The following is a 22,463-nucleotide window of genomic DNA, read 5'->3' as shown; positions in this document are numbered from 1 at the left end:
ATTAATACCTGTGGATAGAAAACACCCTAAAGTTTCTAAAACTGTTTGAATGGTGTCTGTGAGTATAACAGAACTCATATGGCAGTCAAAACCCCGAGACCGATTGAAACAGGAAGTTGAATTCTGAATTGTGGACTCAACTTCACATCTTTGCCTATTAATCACACCGTGAGCTATGGTTCATTGAGCACTTTCTATTGCTTCCACTAGATGTCCCCAGTCTTTACAAAGTGGTTCGAGCCTTCTACTGTCGAAACTGAATGAATGAGACGCTGTGGAAATTGGTCACAGGGGGAGGGCCATCACCATTATGACGCCGGCGGCCCTGTCTACCCCCTCCTTTCGAAACGTTTTGAAACACAATACAATCGTCCCCCTCGAATCTTATTGGCTCTCTTGTTGAAACAGGCCCTGAAGATTTATGTTATACAACGTTTGACATGTTTGAACGAACCTAAATGGGGGAAAAATTTTATTTTTTCGAAACGGCTGTCCCGCGCCCGACGGAGCATTTGGATACAGCCTTCAGACGCGCTAACAACAGCAAGCTAATGGAACATAAAGGATGGACTTTTTCGACCGAAAATACATTTGTTGTGGACCTGGGATTCCTGGAAGTGCTTTCTGATGAAGACAACTAAAGGTAAGGGATTATTAACAATAGTATACAAGATTAGATGTGATATGCGATTGTTCCAAGATGGCGCCGAGCTGGATATACTAGCTAATTTTCTGAGTATCGCATCCCCTTTTATCGCAAAGTGTGATTACCCAGTAAAGTTATTTTTAAATCTGGTATGACAGGTGCTTTCAAGAGATATTCATCTATAAATCTTAGAATGACAATATTACATTTTAAAAATGTTTTCGAATAGTAATTGAGTAAATTGTAGCACTGTTTCCCGGGATGCATTTGAGGGAAAATAGTTAGTCAACGTCAGGCGCCGATGTCAAATGCTGTTTTTATATATAAATATGAACTTTATTGAACAAAAGAATGCATGCATTGTGTAACATGATGTCCTAGGTGTGTCATCTGATGAAGTTTGTAAAAGGTTAGTGCTGCATTTAGCTGTTTTTTGGTTATTTGTGATGCATGTGGTTGGTCGGAAAATGGCTATGTTGCTACTTTTACCATGTACTCCTCTAACATAATCTAATGTTTTGCTTTTCCTGTAAAACCTTTTTGAAATCGGACGACGTGGGTCGATTCAGGAGAGGTGTATCTATAAAACGATATGAGACAGTCCTATATTTGAAAAAAAAAAATATTAAATTTCGTTATGGTAATGTCGATAGGAGTTTTTCGCTGGATGTTGATCCCGCTTACGGGACGAGATCGTCAAGAGGTTTTAAGGTTGCTGCCCCTATCATCGCCAAACCTATCTCTGACCTTTTTAACCTGTCTCTCCTCTCCCATTGTTTCGAAGGCAGCCACAGTTCGTTCTTCATTTAAAGGGGGAGATCAAGCTGATTTGAACTGTTATAGGCCTAAACTCAAAGATAATTTGTAAAAATCTAAATACCTTCACAGATCTTCAATGTAAAGGGTTTACACACTGTTTCCCTTGCTTGTTCAATGAACCATAAACAATTAATGAACATGCACCTGTGGAATGGTCGTTAAGACACTAACAGCTTACAGACGGTAGGCAATTAAGGTCACAGTTATGAAAACTTAGGACACTAAAGATGCCTTTCTACAGACTCTGGAAAAACACCAAAAGAAAGATGCCCAGGGTCCCTGCTCATCTGCGTGAATGTGCCTTAGGCATGCTGCAAGGAGGCATGAGGACTGCAGATGTGGCCAGGGCAATAAATTGCAAAATCCGTACTGTGAGACGCCTAAGACCGCGCTACAAGGAGACAGGACGGACAGCTGGTCGTCCTCAAAGTGGCAGACCATGTGTAACAACCCCTGCACAGGATCGATACATCCGAGCATCACACCTGCGGGACAGGTACAGGATGGCAACAACAACTGCCCGAATTACACCAGGAACGCACAATCCCTCCATCAGTGCTCAGACTCTCTCCGCAATAGACTGAGAGAGGCTGGACTGAGGACTTGTAGGCCTGTTGTAAGGCAGGTCCTCACCAGACATCACCGGCAACAACGTCGCCTATGGGCACAAACCCCCCGTTGCTGGACCAGACGGGACTGACAAAGTGCTCTTCACTGACGAGTCAAGGTTTTGTCTCACATGGGGTGATGGTTGGATTTGCGTTTATCGTCGAAGGAATGAGCGTTACACTGAGGCCTGTACTCTGGAGCAGGATCAATTTGGAGGGGGAGGGTCCGTCATGGTCTGGGGCGGTGTGTCACAGCATCATCGGACTGAGCTTGTTGTCATTGCAGGCAATCTCAACGCTTTGCGTTACAGGGAAGACATCCTCCTCCCTCATGTGGTACCCTTCCTGCAGGCTCATCCTGACATGACCCTCCAGCATGACAATGCCACCAGCCATACTGCTCATTCTGTGCGTGATTTCCTGCAAGACAGGAATGTCAGTGTCCTGCCATGGCCAGCGAAGAGCCCGGATCTCAATCCCATTGAGCACGACATTCCCATTAGAAATGTCAGGAACACATGTTAAGTTTGCTGAAACTAAACGCAGTTGAAAGTGAGAGGACGTTTCTTTTTTTGCTGAGTTTATTTGTATTTTGCCCTGCTTATCAAAACTGCTGGAAAAACTTGTCAATAATCAACTGACTGGCTTTCTTGATGTCTATAGTGGTCTCTCTGGTATGCAATCTGGTTTCTGCTCAGGTTATGGATGTGTCATGTATTGTTGTCTCTACCTTCTTGCCCTTTGTGCTGTGTGCTGGTGTCTGTAACCAATAATGTTTGTACCCTGTTTTGTGTTGCTGCCATGTTGTATTGCTACCATGCTGTTTTGTAATGTGTTGCTGCCATACTATGTTGTCTTAGGTCTCTCTCATCGTGATGTGTGTTGTGTCCTATATTTTAATCCCAGCCCCCACCCCACAGGAGGCCTTTTGGTAGGCCGTCATTGAAAACAAGAATTTGTTCTTAACTGACTGCCTTTAGTAAAATAAAAAGAAGAGACGAGTCCTGCGACAAGTGTTTGTGTAACGCCTATCCAGATGGAGCTATCAGTGGACTCGGCCTCCGAGTTAATGGTAAAATACAATCACTGTAAAGAGGGGTTAAAGAGACATTACACTCTAAAATCAAAATTGAGGATTCACCTTAACATTAGCCTACTTTTGAGGTCTTCAAACAATGTGTTATCCATTTAAAACAGGAACAATGGCCTCCAATGCCTTCAATCCATTGTTCTACTTTGACCTGTGTGTAAATTATTAACCCAGGAACAATTCCCTCAAATCATCATGCATCCATTTGACCTTGATGTACATGAAAACCTTATAGTATTTACATTCACTGTGAACTATGTCTGTTGTTCTATCGAGCTGTATGGACCCTCACTCATCACACAAACCAACAACAGTCACACCACTCTGTCCTGCCACTGGACGACCTGCTCCTATAGTAACCTGGGAAGACACAGAAATTCTAGAAAGTTCCACAATGTCACCCATCCCAATGTCACTGTCACCATAACTTCCACACTGGCAGCATTCAGTCTACCTGACAAAGACACCAGGGTTGGCTGTATGGCGTCACCGTTCTCTGGAGGTGTCATCAATAATGTAAACATGGTTATTCCAGCTAGAAATCAAGATTAATTTGCAGGCGAGAAAACGTAGAAATGGTTCAGTACATGCCTACAGTAACAACCAACATGCTGGTGTCATTCTGAAGTACTGTCTCTGTATGTTCTGTGCTAGGTGAACCTGAGGTCACTGATGGTGACAGGATCAGTGGTAAGTCATTAATATAATGACCACAACTAATCTGACACTTATCTGTGAATTGTACCATTCTCATCTTGTCATCTTTCACAGTTAAGCCAACAGGGATTGGTGCAGTGCTGGGTTCACTGTTTCATTGCTGTGTCACTGTGGGTGTGCAAACGGATAAGTCAAAGTTTTACTGTTCAGATGGCAAAGTGAAAATACAGTATTAATTTGACATTGTTTTTGTAAGTTTGACAATCTGTATTTAGCCCAAATTCCACAGCCCATGACATAGAACAGGAAGAACTATCAACCCTCAACACGAGGACCCTGAAATATAGAGGTCTAACAGTAAGACATATATTCTAAATAACAGTATGGTTTCAAGTAAAGTGTTCTTACTGTAGGTAAGAAATAGATTAGAAAACATTGAATTGTTTTTCAGCATCACATGTCCCCCTGGAGAATATGTAACTCTAAATACCCACAAAGTAGTACACTATTACAACAGATGATCTGACTCTTATCAGTATCATTGGTGTGGTCCTGAAAGCCATTAACAACAATCTCCAGTACATTCTAAATGTATTAGTACAACGTTAATGGATCATCCTGGTAGAGTGCTTGAAACAGAGATTGTAAATGTTAGAGTCCCATTCCTCAAGACATGAGATCCACTAACCTGTTTAAAATGTCTCAGCCAGACTACTAATCCATCTTTAGAATATTACAGTATATTCTAATTGTATGACAAAGGTCATATTAAATGCATGGTGACTAGCAAGATACAGTACTACTATTGATGAATGAGGATGAGAGTGTCTGGGAGTCTTGGGAGGATGAACAGTGTGCAGGCCTTCCTGTTCTTTATTAGTGTTCTTTATTAGCCCAGTTCCTACGTTTAGAAGGATGTGGTTATGACAAACATTTCTAATGAGACAGTCAGACAGGTAGATGCACTGTGTTCTAGATACATATATTGAACCTTTTTGAGTTGTCAGAGTCATATTTCTTCCCCAGTCATATGTAAGATGATTTACACCTGCACCAAACATTACATAATGTCGCTAATAGTGTTGTTTTTTTTTGAAATTGCACTTTAGTTTTGAGAGATGAGGTTTGTCAGTGAGGAAATATCATCTATTAGAACACAGCACCACCTACAGTTGGCTTTATGACACACCAGGAATTTAACTTGAATCCATTTAAATATGATAGCACTTGTGTTAATGTGAGGTTTATGCTGTTATTATTACATACTGTACCTATAGTAATACAGATACATGGATGTTTTACCTCCTTTATATCAATACAATGTATGAATGTATTTGAGCCCTGAAAATATAATGGTGATGATAACAATGTTTTGCACTTTGATTGTTTGATATATCAAGTTTTAGTTACTGTTTGTATTTATTTAGATCATGGATGTTGCTTGTTGTGTTTGACCCCACTTGATTTGACACTGTTTATAAATTAGGCTATTATTCTCGCTTGAGCTGTATAATGTTTTAGATTGTTTAAGATTCAAAAGCATTCTTAAATGTATTGTGTTCTCTCCCCGTCACCTTGTTCTACAGTAACATCCCCAAAATCAGGGCTACTTTGTTCTAGCTCTGTTTACAGTAACATCACAATCAGGGCTAGGTTGTTATAGCTCTGCACCAGGCTCACTTGGCTATGTGTGTAATATGTCAGCTCCTATCTGTTTTAAGAAGAGTTCAACTAATTAACCTTCTCAGCTAACCTTCTCAACCAGCAGAGTTTACTTTCACTTTTAGTGTAAGGGGAGGGGCTTCCGCCCAAAAGGTCCATTTGTGATAGGTCCATTCAAGTCAGGTGGGAAATTCAAAATTCTTCATATGAGAACTCACATTGTCACCATGGCACCTCTGCTCCACCACTACCTGTTTATTCAGCTAATAGTCCTCCCTAAAGGTGAGTTATATCTGTTTTATACATGATATACTGCATTTGTCAGCTTTTTATTTGAATTGACACAGTATTGCTGACACTGTTGCTTTTCTTTATGAAATGAGGTGCTTTCAAACCTGTTTAACTGTTCAAACCTATTTATTTCAATACTCTGCATTCATTATTTAATTTATCTTCCACTACACAGATAGACTAAAATATATACAGATAAATGACATTATGAATGTAGTGAAAGTCACTGTATAAACTGTATAGTGTAGTGAAATTCACTGTATATACTGTGTAGTGTAGTGAGAGTCATTGTATGAACTGTATAGTGTAGTGAAAGTCACTGTATAAACTATGATTTAATCAGTGAACAAACTAAGAGGATTGATCTATAGCCATAGTTCCTTATATTCACTGATCTTCACACATTCTGTAGTTTGTTACTTTAATAATTCAACACATGAACACATACTGCTGTCAGTTACAAACCCATACTGCAGTCAGTTACTAACCCATACTGCTGTCAGTTACAAACCCATACTGCAGTCAGTTACTAACCCATACTGCAGTCAGTTACTAACCCATACTGCTGTCAGTTACTAACCCATACTGCTGTCAGTTACTAACCCATACTGCTGTCAGTTACTAACCCATACTGCTGTCAGTTACAAACCCATACTGCAGTCAGTTACTAACCCATACTGCAGTCAGTTACTAACCCATACTGCAGTCAGTTACTAACCCATACTGCAGTCAGTTACTAACCCATACTGCTGTCAGTTACTAACCCATACTACAGTCAGTTACTAACCCATACTGCTCTCAGTTAATAACCCATACTGCAGTCAGTAACTAACCCATACTGCTGTCAGTTACTAACCCATACTGCCGTCAGTTACTAACCCATACTGCAGTCAGTTACTAACCCATACTGCTGTCAGTTACTAACCCATACTGCAGTCAGTTACTAACCCATACTGCAGTCAGTTACTAACCCATACTGTAGTCAGTTACTAACCCATACTGCAGTCAGTTACTAACCCATACTGCTGTCAGTTACTAACCCATACTGCAGTCAGTAACTAACCCATACTGCTGTCAGTTACTAACCCATACTGCTGTCAATTACTAACCCATACTGCAGTCAGTTACTAACCCATACTGCCGTCAGTTACTAACCCATACTGCAGTCAGTTACTAACCCATACTGCAGTCAGTTACTAACCCATACTGCAGTCAGTTACTAACCCATACTGCTGTCAGTTACTAACCCATACTGCAGTCAGTTACTAACCCATACTGCTGTCAGTTACTAACCCATACTGCAGTCAGTTACTAACCCATACTGCAATCAGTTACTAACCCATACTGCAATCAGTTACTAACCCATACTGCAGTCAGTTACTAACCCATACTGCTGTCAGTTACTAACCCATACTGCTGTCAGTTACTAACCCATACTGCTGTCAGTTACTAACCCATACTGCTGTCAGTTACTAACCCATACTGCTGTCAGTTACTAACCCATACTGCTGTCAGTTACTAACCCATACTGCAGTCAGTTTTTTACCCATACTGCTGTCAGTTACTAACCCATACTGCAGTCAGTTTCTTACCCATACTGCTGTCAGTTACTAACCCATACTGCAGTCAGTTTCTTACCCATACTGTAGTCAGTTACTAACCCATACTGCTGTCAGTTACTAACCCATACTGCTGTCAGTTACTAACCCATACTGCTGTCAGTTACTAACCCATACTGCAGTCAGTTACTAACCCATACTGCTGTCAGTTACTAACCCATACTGCAGTCAGTTACTAACCCATACTGCAGTCAGTTACTAACCCATACTGCTGTCAGTTACTAACCCATACTGCAGTCAGTTACTAACCCATACTGCAGTCAGTAACTAACCCATACTGCAGTCAGTTACTTACCCATACTGCAGTCAGTTACTAACCCATACTGCAGTCAGTTACTAACCCATAATGCTGTCAGTTACTCAGATTTCTTGAAAAAATATTTCAATTTTAGAACAAGGCTGTAGCGTAACAAAATGTGAAAAAGTTCAAGGAGTTTGAATACTTTCCTAATGCACAGTATATACCGTAACACTTTCTATGAATCCCATATGCATGATGCATTATACAGCATTATACATGTACTCATAATGCACTGTGATAGGTTAATAATGCGGTATAAGCACAGTTATAGACACAAATAAATACTCATTAAGTCTCATAAAGTCTCCTAATGCATTATAATTCTAACCATAATGACTTATAATGAACAGCAACATAGTGCTTCATAATTGCTGGTCACTTTTTCCTCAAGGATCATACAGCATTATAATGACCATCAGTGTGATGCATTTTTATACATTTTTTTGTCAATGAGCAGCACATCATCTTTCTCATGGTGTGTTATAGCATACTTATTAGCCACTATATCAGGGGTACTCAACTACTATTTGAGAAGGTCCAGTCACACAACTTTCCGAGGTGACAAAGGTCCAGATGGATATTGTAATATATCGGCATAGTAACAAACCCCAACCTCACAACCCATGCCACCCCAAACTGTTCAAACTGTTCACAGCCCTCTTGTTGGTGGAGAGAACATTTTGCCATTTTTAAGCTTCCTGCAATTCTACACATTTTGACATGTCTTATGTGTGTTCATATGATACTGTACCTGAGTGATTCAACAAAATGTCGGGCCCTTGGGGGTCGAGGCCCCTGGTTACTTAATCTGGCCATGACAACTACAAGATGTAGATAGCTGGTTGGCCTAACTTACCTATCTAGCTGACTTGGGCTAGTAGTTGATCAACTGGATATTTCTGACAGGTTAGAAATAGCTCTGTCAGGGAATGACATAAGAGGAAACCTGCCCGTGCACTACAAACATTTTGAAATTGCACCTTGTTGATTCTACTATTGCAGCTACCAACAGCAGTAAGTTGAAAGCCTGACTGAGTTCCTAAAAAGATCTTGGGACTCGCGGTCCGTATTAATAGGTGGGATCCGTATTCTAGGTGTGGATCTGGACTGCGGTCCGCCAGTTGATTATGGCTTCACTATAAAGTCATCTTTGACTGCTTTATGTAAAGTGATGAAATGCCTCATAATAAAGTGATTGTCGGCTTTCAGTAAAGTGGAACTTTCTGCACATTTCATGATTACATCACAAATATGTTTCATTCTGTCTCACTCTTCCTTATTCAAGTTGCATAACGTTACATAACACAACACATCACAACACTACACTACATAACAACACTACATAACACAACACTACACTACATAACAACACTACATAACACAACGCTACGCATCGCAACACAACGCTACATAAAATAACACTACAATACACTACACTAAACTATGCAACACAAATTGCCTCAAAGTCATACAATTGGCAATTTGGCGCTCCTGCACATTGTATTAACATAAATAGTCAAAAACAGAAAAAGGCAAAGCCCTGTGCGACAGAATCTATAAATATATATATTTAAAAATATGGCTTTTAGCTGACTCTTTTCTCCAAGCGACTTACATTTTTTTATAGTATGGGAATCAAACCCACAACACCACCATGCTCTACCAACTGAGTGTGTGTGTGAGTGAGAGAAAGAGTTTGTAATGTACTAAGTAGTGTGTAACTGTCTTCATGCAGGGCTCTCTCATCTGGTGAAAACACAGCAGGTTGTCACAGCAACCCTGGGAGAAGATGCAGTCTTAAACTGTGAGCTCATGAAACCCAAAGATGTGCGGCAAGTAACCTGGCAAAAAGAGACAACTGGGGCGAATGAAAATGTGGCCACTTACAGCAAACGAGGTCCCAATGTCAACCTACCTTTTCAAGGGAAAGTGGAGTTTGAAGACGAGGGACTGCAGAACTGCTCTATCGTCATCAGAGGAGTGTCGAGAGGAGACGAGTCCTGCTACAAGTGTCTGTTTAACACCTTTCCAGATGGACCTATCAGCGGAAGGACCTGCCTCCAAGTAAATGGTCAAATCTGATAACATAATGTACTGTAAATGATTGACCCAGAACAACTTCAGAAGTTCAGGAAGCCATTTTATCAGATCCTACTTCCAAAGTCTTGAAACCATTTATCAAAATGGAATAATTTACTAAATCATGTAAATTGGATCATTGTGATCTCACTGTGAACTGTGTCTGTTGTCCTATAGAGCTGTATGGACCCTCACTCCTCATCACACAAACCAACAACAGTCACACCACTCTGTCCTGTTCTGCTACTGGACGACCTGTTCCTATAGTGACCTGGGATGACATAATGATAGAACATTCCACCATGGTTGATGTCACCCATCTCAATGGAACTGTCACTGTCACCATGACTTCCACGCTGGCAGCATTCAGTCTACCTGACAAAGACACCAGGGTTGGCTGTGTGGTGTCACTGTTCTCTGGAGGTGTCACCAAGAACGTATCCATGGTTATTCCAGCTAGAAATCAAGCTTCATTTCCTGGTGAGAAATGGTTTTGTACATGCCTACAGTAACAACCAACATGCTGGTGTCATTCTGAAGTACTGTCTCTGTATGTTCTGTGCTAGGTGTACCTGAGGTCACTGATGGTGACAGGATCAGTGGTCAGTCATTAATCTAATGACCACCACTAATCTCTGACATCCTTGTCTGTGAATTGTACCATTCTCATCTTGTCATCTTTCACAGTTAAGCCAACAGGGATTGGTGCAGTGATGGGTTCACTGTGTTTCATTGCTGTGTGCTGTGGAGCTGCTGTGGTACTGTGGTGCAAACTGAGAAATACAATGACAAGGTAGGTTTTACTGTTCAGTTGACAAAGATAAAATACAGTATTACTTTGACATTGTTTTGGTAAGTTTGACAATCAATCTTTAGCCCAAATTCCCACAGTCCCTGACATAGAACAGGAAGAACTATCAACACTCATCCCTCAACATGATGACTGAAATCCACAAGTCTAGTAAGACACATATTGTAATTAACAGTAGGGTTTATGATTTCAAGTAGACAGTGTTTGTACTTACTGTAGGTAAGGAATAGAGTATAAAATATTGAATTGTTTTGCCACGGGACGACTCTCTGGTAGTGGCCTGGGACCACACAGAACACATTGCTTTGGAAAAGTCTACTATGGTCAATGTCACCCATCCTAATGAAACTGTCACTGTCACAACTACTACAACAGTGTCCAGTCTACCTGACAAAGACACCAAGGTAAAGTGTGTAGTGTCTTCTGATGGTGCCACTAAGGAGGTTTCTATGGTGATTTCAGTCAGTGATCAAGTCTCATTGGCTGGTGAAAGAGGCCATGGTTTGGAAATACATACATGATAATTGGCATGTTTGTACTGTATGTGTGTGTGTTTATTCTTTGTGGACTAGCTCAATCTAGTCTCCAATATCTGGATCAGTGGTAACTCAGTGACTCTTGTTGTTATAGTGCCAAGACATAGTCAACCTATTTACTTATTGTTATAGTCAACCTATTTACTTATTGTTATAGTTAACCTATTTACTTATTGTTATAGTCAACCTATTTACTTATTGTTATAGTCAACCGATTTACTTATTGTTATAGTCAACCTATTTAGTTGCCTTCTTATGCTTTGCCTGTGAATCATATCATTGTACTGGTCACTTTCAATATATTTCATCCACAGGTGCAGTGATTGGTTCATTCTGTCTCTTTTAATGTATGAAAATAACAAATTACCCAAACTTACCCTCCATAAACCCCCAATCTTTAGCTGGGTGATTGAAGATCGGGTCTTTTTTCAGATACAGTATCTGAGAGAAAGTACAGTTTTACTGTGACATTGATTGACAAACTTCCATGTGTTTTCCTGAACCATTAATGCTGTTATTCTGGAATATGTGCTGTGCCTTCCAGTGGAATATGAGATTTGACTGCTTTCAGATTACTTTATCAAATGTTCTCTTTTTTGATGCACAGAGCCTGATAACCCTGAAATCAGGAGGACTCTCGCAACTAGATTCATTATGATTACATTTCTTAGATGTTGTGTATGTGGACAAAATATCGTATTTCAAGGTTTTTGTCTGTTTGCAAAAACAATCGATTTGCACATATTCCTTTTGTTGGTTGCACTGCAAATTCCAACATTTCTTCAAACTATGTTTCACAGTGGTTCCAAGGTTCCACAATAACTGTAAGCCCATTGGCAGGTTTTGCATGAAACCTTTATGATAGACTGTATAGACACAATATTCCCCACAAAGATCTCTGAATTTACCAAATTGAAATGTGATGATGTATTTCTCTTTCTTTGTTGTTTCTTAGAAACTGCTGAGCATGGTGTTGGTTGAACCGGAGTGGCACTACAAGTTTGAGGCAGAGTTACAATGTCTGCTCTGGAGCTCAGCTTACCTACTTATCTGTATGTAAATATATATATGTCTGTCTGTCAGGCTCTCTGTCTCTGTCTCTCTGTCTGTCTCTACTTTTAGTTTCAAGTTAAGCTTCTACAAGTTGAGCATAGGCTTAGACATCAGGCTGGTTTTATAGAAAATAGACAAACTCAAGATAACATCTGAAGAACCCTCCATATCATGACAATGTAGCCAATGAAAATACAGTGACATTGAAGCGCCTCCACATGGAAGAAGCATTTGACTCTGAAACTGGAATTTCCCCTATAGAAAGAATTTGGCTTAGAAAGAATTTGACTTCAACAACGAATCAAGGAGGATCATTCAAACACTTTATTCATAGAAAATACAAGGTTGTTATCCTATTCACTTTATGAAGTTACCTTGTGTGTAAGAGTCAAATAAAATACTTCAAATGTTTCATTATCTATTATTACTAAGCGTGTAGGGCAGCTGTAACACAGAGCAACTGACTTGGAAATGTGCTGATCCCTGTCAGGTAGGTAGGTGTGTGTGTGTGTGTGTGTGTGTGTGTGTGTGTGTGTGTGTGTGTGTGTGTGTGTGTGTGTGTGTGTGTGTGTGAGAAAGAGAGGGGGGGGTATTTGATCTCCTCTGTGTCATTACTCTAACTCTGAAAATATTATGAAACGTTATACTGGCACCAGTTTCTGTTTCTCTTGCAGTTTGAGGTGCCTTGGCCTGGTGCTGAGATGATGTCCCCTGGAACACCTGAGGCCCTCACCACACCTAGTGACGTCGTTTGGACAGGAACTACTACGAAAGGTAGCCTAGCGGTTAGAGCGTTGGGACAGTAACCAAAAGGTCGCTAGTTTGAACTTGAGCAGGGCACTTAACCCTAATTGTTCCAGGGTCGCCGTTGATAGTGGCAGACCCTGGCTGGTGTCTCAGGGGGAGTTGGGATATGAAAAAAAACACATTTCCAATTCAGACATGCTTATAATACACACTGTGTGAAATAGGACGAATATAAGCACCCACCTAATTATTATTAATCACTACACCTTGGGTCATCTCTGTAAATCAGAGTGATAACACATTTCAAATCTTTTCCATGTTATTTATTTATTTAAATGTTTTTATTTGTGTATTTTGTATTTATGTATTTATTTATTATTTGTGGGAGGCGTCACACTTCATCGTCTATTGACGCTTCCAGTTGAGCATGGAAAGTTTACATCCAGCAGATTACATTCAGCAGATTACATTCAGCAGATTACATTCAGCAGATTACATTCAGCAGATTACATTCAGCAGATTACATTCAACAGATTACATTCAACAGATTACATTCAGCAGATTGCATTCAGTAGATTACATTCAGCAGATTACATCCAGCAGATTACATTCAGCAGATTACATTCAACAGATTACATTCAGCAGATTACATTCAGCAGATTACATTCAGCAGATTACATTCAGCAGATTACATTCAGCAGATTACATTCAACAGATTACATTCAGCAGATTACATTCAGCAGATTACATTCAACAGATTACATTCAACAGATTACATTCAGCAGATTGCATTCAGTAGATTACATTCAGCAGATTACATCCAGCAGATTACATTCAGCAGATTACATTCAACAGATTACATTCAGCAGATTGCATTCAGTAGATTACATACACTATGTTCTAAAACATTTGCAAGTTCCTGGGGTGGGTGAGGTAAGCATGGTATCTAATGTCATGTTGGCTTTCATCCTCATGGTTTTCTGAGGTACTTGGGCTGCGTCTACACATGCACCCCCATTCTGATCCCTTGCCCAATCTAAAGACCAATTCATTAAAAAAATATCTGAATTGGGCTGCCTGTGTAAATGCCGCCTTATTGCAGCCCAATTCAGATTTTTTGACAGTTATTTGCATATATGATACCTATCTGTTATTTTCCTTAATGTGTAAACAGCAAAAAAACACATTGAATCTGATCTTTTGATTTCCTATTTATAACACCTCCATATGTGGAGCAGAATCCTGATACAAACCCCATCCTCCATATACGACCTCTGTCTGAATGCTCAGATTTTTTTGTTGATGGCACGTGACGTTACCATGACCACCACCCCAAAATGTAAAGGAGCAGTGACAGGAAATGAGAATTGCATTTCTGTGTGACTTCTGAGTTGTGAATGCCGAAATCTGATATGGGTCTGAAAAAAAGATTGGATATAGAAAGGAAATCCGATTTGGGGTCTTAGGCTGAATGTGTAAACACAGTCATATAACTTCAGAGGAAGCACTCTGCTGCATATCAGCGGTGATATTTGTAACTTCTGACTGTTCTACAACACCCCATACCTCTAGTCAGCTGCTTATCAGAACCTTGAATAGTCAAATCAGATGTGGTAGAACTGTGCTGGAGAAAAAAGCCTGCACAACCATTTTGGCCACCCCTGATTTATATGTACAAAATTTCCTATGTCTGAGGATTTTGCTGTAAATTATGTATTTTTTGATAACTCACTTTTGCTGACAGGTACAGTATTTTAGTACTAGGAGTGTCTTCAGTAAACTTTAAAGTAACTTACAAAGTTTATGTTGAAGATTGTTGTATTTTCCAGGAGCTTGCTCGATTGTCTTGTTAAAAGAGATCAGGGAATAATTTTCCAGTTTATCCCATATTGGCTTAAATGGGTTTCTGGTTTTTCGCTTCCCTCTGGAAAATCAGCTCTTAGTTTTTCACAGTAATATTGAATAAATACTAATAACTACCTTATTTCTATTGCCTTTTGTCATTATTGTGTACTTTTACTTCAGATAGACGACACACCTTATTAACAGCTTTTTGCGTGTGGAAATGTTGAGTAATGTAAATCAGCTTTTGATGTAAAACCATGGAAATTAAACACAAAAACTATCAAGGCACAAGGTGAGACCCAAATGCAGACACAGGAGGCAGATGGTTGGAGTCTTACAATGTTTATTAATCCAAAGGGGTAGGCAAGAGAATGGTCATGGACAGGCAAAAAGGTCAAAACCAGATCAGAGTCCAGGAGGTACAGAGGTGCAGACAGGCTCGTGGTCAAGGCAGACACAATGGTTAGGCAGGCGGGTACAAAGTCCAGAAATAGGCAAGGGTCAAAATCTGGAGGACTAGAAAAAGGAGAATGCAAAAAGCAGGAGAACGGGAAAAATGCTGGTTGACTTGGAAACATACAAGACAAACTGGCACAGAGAGACAGGAAACACAGGGATAAATACACTGGAGAAAATAAGCGACACCTGGAGGGGGTGGAGACAATCACAAGGACTGTAGCTCAGTTGGTAGAGCATGGTGTTTGCAACACCAGGGTTGTGGGTTCGATTCCCACGGGGGGCCAGCACAGAAAAAAAGTAAAAATGTTTGAAATGTATGAAATTGTATGAAATGTATGCATTCACTACTGTAAGTCGCTCTGGATAAGAGCGTCTGCTAAATGACTAAAATGTAAATGTAAAATGACAGGTGAAACAGACCGGGGTGTGACAAAAACAATGTTTTAAATGAGAAGATCAAAAGCTGGAAAAAAACATGAAATTCTAATGAGTACCAGGGCCCACTTCACCCATACACTACTAAGGTTTTACAGCAGTCAGCTTTTTTGTACCCATCCTTTGCTTTAAACAGGTGAAGGATCTTAATTTGAGCCAGTTTTCTACAGTAGGAGCCTAATCCTGCAGCAACAGGAAATGTGGATTATAATTAATGGACATTTTCTGTAGGGGTTGATACATTTTTCGTTAGGGCAAATCAAGTCTGACATTTTAAAGTGGAAATTACTAACTTTAGAAGCCTTTTTAAACCTAAAATACACAAGTTTGCATGTCCTGCTGTGCAGGAAATTCACATTCACTTTTCAATACATAACTTCTATACTTAGGCATTCACATCCACACCATGTGCATCCTATGCACCATATGTATCTTCAACGGTTCTCTAGCCTCCCAGAGACTATGGTACAGTGGTCCCAGAACACATAGACAATTCCCAGAAATGCTATAGACCGCTACTTCCTATATATATAAAACAACACCAGTGCTCAATATCCCCACGTGCTACTATTAGTAGTCCAAGACTACGATGGGAGATGGTGGACGGAACACTTAGATAACGTTATAGATCAAAAAACACGTTATAGCTACATTTCTATCTCTTAATATCCACATTTCTATCAGTTTAACATCCAAATTTCAAGCAATCATCTTATTATCCAAATTTCAATCAGCTTAACACAACTTTCACATCCACATTCCAGTGGCTGCAGACCACGTAGACACTTCTCTTATAAATTCCTACAGACAGCGGTCAGTGGGGCATGGTACCATTACTTACCCTTGCTCTAGTTCTCTCTCTAAGACTAGCTCTAGCCTTCTTCCATATCATATGTATCTTCAACTGTTCCTCTACAGTCGCTATAGTCTCTATAGTATCTATATTCTTGTGTATCTATAGTCTCTCAGTGTCTATAGTCTCAGTAGTTTATATAATCATAAATACTATGGTCTCTATAGACTCTATAGTCTCTATGGTCTGTATGGTCTCTATAGTCTTGTGTATCTATGGTCTCTATAGTCTTGTGTATCTATGGTCTCTATAGTCTATATGGTCTGTATGGTCTCAATAGTCTTGTCTATCTATGGTCTCTATAGTCTCTATAGTCTTGGCACTTCCCATACAAATAGAATAGCAGCTCTTTCCCACCTGACCCAGCTCCCTGACAGCTCTCATTCACTCTTATTATCAAAATGTCAATATTTTATTAACCTAATATCCACATTTCAACCCTCTTATTATCAAAATGTCAATCTCTTATTATCCTAATATCCAAATTTCAACCCTCTTATTATCCCAAATGTAAATCCTTTGTTGAACTCAACTTATGCTTATTGTCCAAATTTCAATCTCACTAATATCTTCTTACTCACACAACACTCACATTCACCTTGTGCTATTACTGTCACGTTCTGACCAGTAAAGGGGTTATCTGTTATTGTAATTTGGTCAGGACGTGGCAGGGGGGTGTTTGTTTTATGTGGTTCGGGGTTTGTTGTTATATGTGTTTATGTAGAGGGGTGTTTGTTTAGACTATTCCGGGGTTTTGGTCTATGTTCTATGTTAGTGTATTTCTATGTTCAGTCTAGTCTATTTATTTCTATGTTTAGTTAATTGATTTGACCTTCAATTGGAGGCAGCTGTTCCTCGTTGCCTCTGATTGAAGGTCCTATATAGAGGGGTGGTTTTTGTATGGGTTTTGTGGTTGCATAGCTGTGTTTAGCCTGTAATCTTGTTCGTTCGATTGGCTTCTTGGTTTGTTTGTTACGTGTTCAATAAAGTTAAGATGAGCACTCAACCCGCTGCATTTTGGTCCACTACCTACGACTACAATTACTTAAGGCAAGTGGTACCCTCCTTCTACATCGTTATGTTTAGTTTCATAGTTTTTTAATAATTATTATATATATTTTTTATAGAAATTCATTTAAATTGACTTACTGAAATCATTCGCCGCCCCTCAATTGTTCGCAGATGATGTGTCTCAACCTGGGCAGCTCACAGTAAGGGTCTGGTCTGGGTGGGTCCTCGTCCTCTTTTGGTCTGACGGGAACTTCCCTCATGCTTTATAAAATGCGGCACCAGTCTTACTCGCAGACCCCCACTGAAAAGCTCCACAGACAGAATCAATTATCCTCTCTGCTTGTCTCAGTCATGTAAAATTACTTAGAATTGCATGAAATGCGTTTATAGAAAGCTATATATATGTTCACTCCTACCCTTGTCCCCGGTGTTCTGCGAATCCACAACCTTCTGGCTACTTTGCCCTGTAATGCTTACAAAACTAAGAACAGTTTCAAAAACTGCATATCTTAGGCTCTGGTCTGTCCTAGGAGTGAGGGTAAACAGTAGGCATCTTCTCTGCTGTCCACTTTATATTTCATTATTATTTTGGATATAAGTGACTTTTTTTTTTTTTTTCAAGCGTTCAGGGAGGGTTGGGTAAAAATATATTAAACTGAAGGGAAGGCCATCCATTTCAGAGATACGAATTTCTCCAGGTATCCCTTATACCTTACAGTCCCTTAGTAGTGTGGTGGCTAATTTCTGCATTACCAAATGAGGAGAGTTAAACTTCACACACAAGTCAGTTATACTTAACTACATCTTTAAGATGCTTTTGCAAAAGCACTTGACCTTCAATGATGCCATTGAAAAGTGATGCCACAAGTACAAAGATCTTTTATACCCAAGACCCACCCCTCTCAACGTACATGACGAACAACAGATCTTAGGAACAGTTCACAAAGGTTAAGTTCTGTATGAAAGATATCTATAAAACATAGCAGACAGCAACTGCTGTATCAACAGTGTTCATTGTATAGACCAGTATCTGGTCCTCCTACCCCAAACTGGAACCGTCTCTCCCTGGTACGGTATAGAACAGAACCATTAGCTCATCCAATGGCATAAATCAATTGACAACTCTAGATACTCCCATCTCAAGTAAACCACTCCTGGACAAGCTCACTGAGGGGAGTGATCCTCCAGGTCATACACTATCCCAGGATAAGTTTTAAGATCTAGAGAGAGGACATACAATGGTCCCAGACACTGCCATATACCTCACAACATAGAAAAGGAGGGAGTGACTTGCGCACAGACATTGTGGAGACAAGTAACTGGTTCCCCATTAATCACGCCATCCCTTCACATGGTTTAAGAATAGGTAAAGACACATTCACATATGAAGACAATGTTTCATTCTGACTTCTCCCCTCTCTGGGCCCCAAGTGACTGAGCCCTAGCTAAGGGAAAAGTACAACTGTCAACACCAGAGTCCAAAGGGCACGCCATCCTAATGACAAGTATCTCACATAAGCATATTATACAAATAAAACATCTTATCTATGTTACCCAACTAATTCTGATTCATCCGCCACAGTAGTCAAAAAAATAATATCCACCCAAACGAATGGTGAAAACTGATTCTCACACCACCTCTATCTGATACATATTGTGTCTACTAGCTCATTCCCACTGAAAACTGAAGAGGGAAGCAGTACCGCCCAGTCAACCATCAGGGCAAACCCAAGGTCATCTCAATATCTTTGCAGTAGAAGCTAACAAAACATACCAAAACTGACAAGGTGTACACTGATCAGTAAAGTAAAGAGAGGCTAACATTCTATAATGCTCCCTTTCCTCTGCACATTTCACTCACAGTGAGAAACAATAGGATCCAATTCACTGTTACCACTTACTTTATGACATAAGAATTAAGTGATGGAGTGACTTTATCTTAGCTGGTCTGAGAGAACTGATGAGGCTTTTCTTCTGTATGTAAACGGTGTCTTTTTAAGTTGCTCTGTTGAGAGAAACTATTCCCACATTCAGAGTAAGAGTAAGGCTTCTCTGGTGAACTGTTAGCTCAGATGATGTTGTGAAGCGTTTTCCACAGTCAGAGCAGAAGTAAGGCTTCTCTCCAGTGTGTGTTCTCTGGTGAACTGTTAGCTCAGATGTTCTAAAGCATTTTTCACAGTCAGAGCAGGGGTAAGGCTTCTCTTCTGTGTGTATATGTTGGTGTTTCTTTAAGCTGCTGTGTTGAGAGAAACTTTGCCCACAGTCAGAGCAGGAGTAAGGCTTCTCTCCTGTATGTATTCGCTGGTGTCTTTTTAAGTTACTCTGTTGAGAGAAATTCTTCCCACAGTCAGAGCAGGAGTAAGGATTTTCTCCTGTATGTATACGTTCATGTTTGTTTAAGGTATCTAATAGGGAGAAACTCTTCCCACAGTCAGAGCAGAAGTAAAGCTTCTCTCCAGTGTGTGTTCTATGGTGAACTGTTAGCTCAGATGATGCTGTGAAGCATTTTCCACAGTCAGAGCAAGAGTAAGGCTTCTCTCCTGTGTGCACTCTCTGATGAACGTTCAGATCACTTGATGTTGTGAAGCTCTTCCCACAGTCAGTGCAGGAATACCGATTCTCTCCCGTGTGTATTTGTTGGTGTATTTTTAGCTTTGATAGATTTGGGAAAATCTCCTCACAATGTGGGCAATGGTGAGACCTCTTAGCTCTGTGACCTTCCTGCTGTTAGTTTCTGGATGTAGAGAATGTCTCAACATGGCCTCCTGTGTGAACAACATCAGAAAACAAAAAGTCAAGTTTGTGTGATATACGCCAAGTATACAAAACATTATGAATACCTGCTCTTTCCATGACATAGACTGACCAGGTGAAAGCTGTGATCCCTTATTGATATCACTTGTTAAATCCAATTTAAAATCAGTGTAGATAAATAGAGACAGGTTAACTGAAATATCACATTTACATAAGTATTCAGACGCTTAACTCAGTACTTTGTTGCAGCGATTACAGCTTCAGGTCTTCTTGGGTGTGATGCTACAAGCTTGGCACACCTGTATTTGGGGAGCTTCTCTCATTCTTCTCTGCAGATCCTCTCAAGCTCTGTCAGGTTGGATGGAGAGCGTCGCTGCACAGCTGTTTGTCACAAAGTGCTTTACAGGAACCCAGCCTAAGACCCCAAAGAGCAAGCAATGCAGATTTAGAAGCAAAGGGAGGAACCCAGGAAAAACCCTATCGAGGAAAAAGGCTCCGAGGGTGACCAAGTCCTCTTCTTGTGTACCGAGTGACATATTTATACATACAAGTAGGCTGTGCAATACAAAAGGGGGAAAAAAACTTCTAAAAGTGGGTAAGAGTCTAAAGCTAAAAAGTGGCAAAAGGGGGGAAAAAGGTTTAGTGACTACTAGGGTTGGGCTCATGGCTTCAGGCTACCCTACATTCAGCCAGGAGCCCAGTGGTAGGGTTGGGCTCATGGCTTCAGGCTACCCTACATTCAGTCAGGAGCCCAGTGGTAGGGTTGGGCGTTATACAGATTTCCATACTGTGCCTGTGCCATCCTGGGATATATACAGTATTAGCGGTAGTGCACACAAGGGCCGCTATTATTATTTTTAGCTACTAAATTAGCAAACCAACTGTAGAGCATTTAGCAAAGTTTAGACAGTTAACTTAACAGTTACAAGATATCTAGATGGCAAACATTTCTATGTGAATTCCAGACTGTAACAGGATCACCAGGCGCATGCTGCACAACAGTGAGTGACTCACAAAGCTCTGGTTATTTATCGTTGTTTTCTTGTAAACAAACACCACGTGACTGGGGACTACCGTACGCTACATAATAATGTGACAGATGAAATTAAGAACGCAATGTTCTTTATCACCTAACATATTACACAAGTTGACTGCAGGTATTTACTTAAAAAGTAGCTACAAATAATACGGTATACCACCCAAGCCTAGTAACTACAGACTAATTTCATAGAACTTCTTCACTGTCAGTCTACTTCACTTCTTTAGTCTACTCTCTGATCACTCCAGATAGACCAGTTGTTCAGGGATGTGTGATGTTGAATTACAGAATTCAACCGAGCAACAGACTGGGTCATAACTTGTGGAGGTCTAACTTATGAAGATAACTTATAGACAGAACCTGCTCTTACCATGACTAACAGATTTCCCAATCTTCTCCTCCTCTTCTTCATCTTTAATGTTGACATTCAGCTCCCGTGTTTGACTGCAGTCTTCCAGCTTCACTGATGTCATCTCTGGATCCTGCATTGCAAACTGGGCTCAACTGTCACAATCAGGACCCAGTGTCTGTACATTTGGACTCAATGATAAATGAGAGAGGCAGGCTGGGTTTGTCCTCACTGTTGATGTTACCGGCCTTCATCTGAGTCGGCCTGTAGTAATAAAGAGAAACGGACACAAAAAGTTATTGACTTGACAGTTCTGGCGCTTTCTCTATTCTCTAAAAATATATTAGATTTATTCTAATTCCCTTATCTACTTTCAATGTGTAAACATGTCTCTGTCTTATGCAGCTGTTTGACCCAGTGGGTGAATAAACTTGGTTTGAGCTTTGACTAGCTGTCCAATAGTTTTTTACTCTGTTTATTTATAACTTAACATTTCTTATTCACTTATCTAATCTCAATAGATCAGGCAGCTAAACATTGACAACAAAACATTCATTCATTTACATTAGACAAAGTGCACAATTTAATTTACAACTTAAGTGCATGTAACCTATAGTAGATTTAATAAATGAATATAAATGCATAACTGACTCAAAAGACATTTAGTACAAGGTTGCAGTTTGTTTTAGGCCGCCCTATGTACTATTTTACTGAATAACCTTGTCTTCACTGTATATTTTAACTCTCAAAAACCAAATCGTCAGTGGTTGAAAAATAACTCAATTGTCATACTTGAGTA

General features: G+C 40.0%; 2 protein-coding genes across 2 annotated transcripts; one reads left to right on the top strand and one right to left on the bottom strand.

Moving 5' to 3' along the window:
• Positions 1–5,709: 5,709 nt before the first annotated feature.
• Positions 5,710–13,084, top strand: LOC115182111 (OX-2 membrane glycoprotein-like). The gene is made up of 6 exons (XM_029743769.1): positions 5,710–5,764; positions 9,429–9,764; positions 9,950–10,252; positions 10,339–10,374; positions 10,460–10,565; positions 12,075–13,084. The coding sequence occupies exons 1-6, from the start codon at positions 5,710–5,712 to the stop codon at positions 12,082–12,084; spliced, it is 846 nt and encodes a 281-aa protein (XP_029599629.1). The 3' UTR covers positions 12,085–13,084.
• A 6,433-nt stretch (positions 13,085–19,517) lies between these two features.
• On the bottom strand, positions 19,518–21,727 carry LOC115182110 (gastrula zinc finger protein XlCGF17.1-like). The gene is made up of 2 exons (XM_029743767.1): positions 21,686–21,727; positions 19,518–20,246 (listed from the first exon to the last, which is right to left on the bottom strand). Exons 1-2 carry the CDS (start codon positions 21,725–21,727, stop codon positions 19,518–19,520), a joined length of 771 nt encoding a protein of 256 aa, XP_029599627.1.
• Positions 21,728–22,463: the final 736 nt, after the last annotated feature.

Source organism: Salmo trutta, unplaced genomic scaffold, assembly GCF_901001165.1.
Source record: "Salmo trutta unplaced genomic scaffold, fSalTru1.1, whole genome shotgun sequence".
In the NCBI taxonomy this organism is placed as follows: domain Eukaryota; kingdom Metazoa; phylum Chordata; class Actinopteri; order Salmoniformes; family Salmonidae; genus Salmo; species Salmo trutta.
Note: the sequence above shows the minus strand (reverse complement) of the source record. Positions and strands in the feature narration are given on the sequence as shown.

Excerpts from the sequence above, each read along its gene's own strand:
- LOC115182111 (XM_029743769.1), top strand. The coding sequence starts at position 5,710 with ATGGCACCTCTGCTCCACCACTACCTGTTTATTCAGCTAATAGTCCTC. Across the intron at positions 5,765-9,428 it reads GCTAATAGTCCTCCCTAAAG|GGCTCTCTCATCTGGTGAAA; the intron begins GTGAGTTATATC and ends GTCTTCATGCAG. Across the intron at positions 10,375-10,459 it reads TGATGGTGACAGGATCAGTG|TTAAGCCAACAGGGATTGGT; the intron begins GTCAGTCATTAA and ends CATCTTTCACAG.
- LOC115182110 (XM_029743767.1), bottom strand. The coding sequence starts at position 21,727 with ATGAAGAAGAGGAGGAGAAGATTGGGAAATCTGTTAGTCATG. Across the intron at positions 20,247-21,685 it reads TGGGAAATCTGTTAGTCATG|CAGGAAGGTCACAGAGCTAA; the intron begins GTAAGAGCAGGT and ends AGAAACTAACAG.